General features: G+C 50.0%; 1 protein-coding gene across 1 annotated transcript in view; it reads right to left on the bottom strand.

The window, feature by feature from the left end:
- LOC102040072 (keratin, type I cytoskeletal 9-like) overlaps positions 1 to 3,000 on the bottom strand; it is a 12,442-nt gene that overhangs the window by 338 nt on the left and 9,104 nt on the right. The window contains exons 8-14 of the mRNA XM_031065003.1: positions 2,774 to 2,982; positions 1,914 to 1,996; positions 1,566 to 1,722; positions 1,205 to 1,366; positions 916 to 1,041; positions 597 to 823; positions 351 to 439 (exon numbers count right to left, since the gene is read on the bottom strand). Of these exons, the coding sequence (XP_030920863.1) occupies positions 351 to 439; positions 597 to 823; positions 916 to 1,041; positions 1,205 to 1,366; positions 1,566 to 1,722; positions 1,914 to 1,996; positions 2,774 to 2,982 (1,053 nt within the window). The remainder of the gene's footprint in view (positions 1 to 350; positions 440 to 596; positions 824 to 915; positions 1,042 to 1,204; positions 1,367 to 1,565; positions 1,723 to 1,913; positions 1,997 to 2,773; positions 2,983 to 3,000) is intronic.

Genomic DNA, 3,000 nt, shown 5'->3' with positions numbered 1-3,000 from the left:
TTACACCTGACAGTGTTAGCAGCAGAGGTGCAGAGGCTCCATGCCCAGCAGCACCCTGGGTGCTTTCTCAGAACTATATTTTTTATTATTCCAGTAAGCAAAAAAGTACTTCCCATCCCATAAAGTTTATAAACTCTATTTTATATTTAGGCAGAGGGAAGAGCAGGACTTGCTGTGTTTTAACCCTTGATTCTGCTGCCACAGAGTAATGAGGTTTCTCACTCCCAGGCTAATGGTCCTCAGAATCTTTCCCAGCCCAAACTACAAACCTTTTTCTGACCAAATACATTGTAGCTATTGGGGCGGATGTAACCCACTAATAATGACATGCTTACAAAGTATTGACTTACCTGACATTTCTCCACACTGGGAGTGAGAGAAGGAAGCAGAATATGACTGGGAGGATTTTCCACCTCCTTGGAAAGCTCCTTGGGAGGCGCTGTAAAAAAAACAACAGAGAATTCATCAAAACCTACTAACATTGGATATTCAATACAAAGATAGGTTGATTTAGCTTCAGGGACAAAAAGTCTCTATTGGCAAATAAGTACATGAGGATTTCTTTTGACTCCCTTGCTATAATATGAAATACATACACAAGATCCTGCTGCCCCTCATTCAGCAGTGCCCGGTACTGCTGGATCTCCTGCTCCAGACGGGTTTTTATCCCCAGAAGCATCTTGTACTCCTGGCTCTGACCCTCCATCTCACAGCGGATGCTGGCCAGCTCCTCTTCCACGGAGCAGACCTGTGCCTGGATTTGTTGCATCAAGAAGCCATAGCGAGACTCGGTTTCTGCCAGGGAGTTCTCCAGAGAGCTTTTCTGGAAAGGCAAGTACAGGAGTTGAGGAGCAGAGTTCTACAGCTGCCTGCCCGTGCCAAGGAGGGAAGTGCCCGCAGATGCTGCTCACGTACCGTGCTGAGCTGTGCCTGCAGTTCGATCTCCAGGTTCTGCATCTCGCGCCTCAGCTCGCTCAGCTGGTGGCTGCTGGTCTGGATGTCCTGGCTGCTGGAAGTGACCTGCTGGTTGACTTCTTGGATCTGCAGAGTCAAACCCCAGAGACACTTGCTGAGCCACGAGGGAGCAGATTTGCTGAATGAGAGCTCACATCTGCAGGGAGCCTCTCTGTTTCAGCCAGTCCGGGTACCAGGGTGTCTGGGCTGTGCCACCAAAGGAGACTCCACTCTGGACATTGCTACATACCTTGACTTCATACCACTGCTCCACTTCCTTGCGGTTCCTTGCAATGATGTGCTCATATTCATCTCTCAGGTCATTCAGGATCTTTGTCAAGTCTTGTCCAGGGGCAGCATTGACCTCCACGCTCACATCGCCACCAGTTTGGGACTGGAGCTGCCTCATTTCCTGCAGGGAGCGCAGAGAGAGAGACAAGAGCACACACAGGTCAATTGTTCTGCTGGAGACTGTGGGCAAAGCACTACCAAGGTACAAAGGAATGACAATCCCATGGCATAAGGCAAAATGGACTTGATATGTGATGGTGGGAGCCATGAAGAATCAATGGATTGTGTCCTTGGCTGTGCTATTTATCATTGGATCATACCTCCTCATGGTTTCTCTTGAGAGCAATCAGCTCATCCTTCAAGGACTCCAGCTCAGATTCCAGTGAAGATCTAACCAGAGTCAGGTCATCCATGAGATTTCTCAGGCCATTGATGTCAGCCTCCACGGTCTGACGGATGACCAGCTCATTCTCATACCTGTGTCACACACACAGAGACAGAAAAATGGGGAAATGAAATACTGACAGTCAATAGCACACATCATTCTAAGATCAGTATTCCAGTAAAACAGGATGACTCAGTAATACCACCCAGGGCAGTCCTCCCTTGTCTTCCTAGATGATGATAGGGATTTGACAGACATGCAAGGTTCACAGGGAGCTACTCACTTCATTCTGAAGTCTTCAGCAGTCATCTTGCTGTTATCAATGTCCAGAAGCATTCTGTTGTTGTCCACAGTGGCAGAAATAATCTGCAAAAGGGGAAGGTGGAGAGGAGCCTTTCTGTGTTCTCTATTTCCAGCATAAGCAGAAAGAAGGCTCTAAGTTTTGGTAGGGTGTTATTGAGGGTCTTAAAATTATTTCTTGCAGCAGTGCAGGGGCCATATGGAAGGGTAACGATCCAGATTTACTTTTCAGGGAAGCTTGTGCTATCACAGACCATCCTGCCAAATCCATGCTCTTCCTTTTCTCAAGTTAGGGACAGCCCTCATGAGTCCCAAAGAGTGTTTGCAGCCCTTTCTATATAAAGTGCTTCTTCAGAGTGTCTGTTTAATCTGTTTTTTGGTACTGTGTGACCTGATTGTAATGGAAGACCTCAGTCCTGTCTGCAGGAGTGTGAAGGGACAAAGAGAGCTCAGATCTACTTTGGCTCTGCACTCCATCCAGCTGATCTGGCTGGGAGCAGAGGGAAGCATTGCAAACCACACATGGCTGGTTTGGAGGCACCTGCACAACGTGGGATGTTCATGGCGTGAGCCAGCGTGTCTGTGGCTGGGGGAGCTGCTGGTGCCTGGGGCTGTGCCCTGCTGCCTGTGGGCTGTTCTGAGGGTTTGCTCAGCCAGGGGATGCATGCGAGGTGCAGCTCAGCAGGTTTGTGCCTGAGGTACCACCAGCACGGCCGTCCTACAGGTGGTAGAGCCCAGCGCTGGGGATGGAGGGAGGAGGAAGAAGCAAAGAGGAAGGAGGAAGGCCTTAGAGGACAGAGGAGCATGTGGGAGATGAAGCCACGTGTGCCAGGATGATCTCACCTGGTTCTGGAGTTGTTCGATGGTCTGGTAGTAGGAGCTGTAGTCCTTGGAAACGCTGGGAGCTTGTTTCCTGTACCACTCCCGGATGTGGTGCTCAAGCTGAGCGTTCTCTTCCTCCAGCATCCGCACCTTGTCCAGGTAAGAGGCCAGGCGGTCGTTGAGGTTCTGCATGGTGACCTTCTCATTGCCGCCGAGCAGCAGGTCCCCCCCTGGGCCCCAGTTCCCCG

Source organism: Geospiza fortis, unplaced genomic scaffold, assembly GCF_000277835.1.
Source record: "Geospiza fortis unplaced genomic scaffold, GeoFor_1.0 scaffold1683, whole genome shotgun sequence".
Lineage (NCBI taxonomy): Eukaryota > Metazoa > Chordata > Aves > Passeriformes > Thraupidae > Geospiza > Geospiza fortis.
This window is presented reverse-complemented; position numbering and strand designations above follow the sequence as displayed.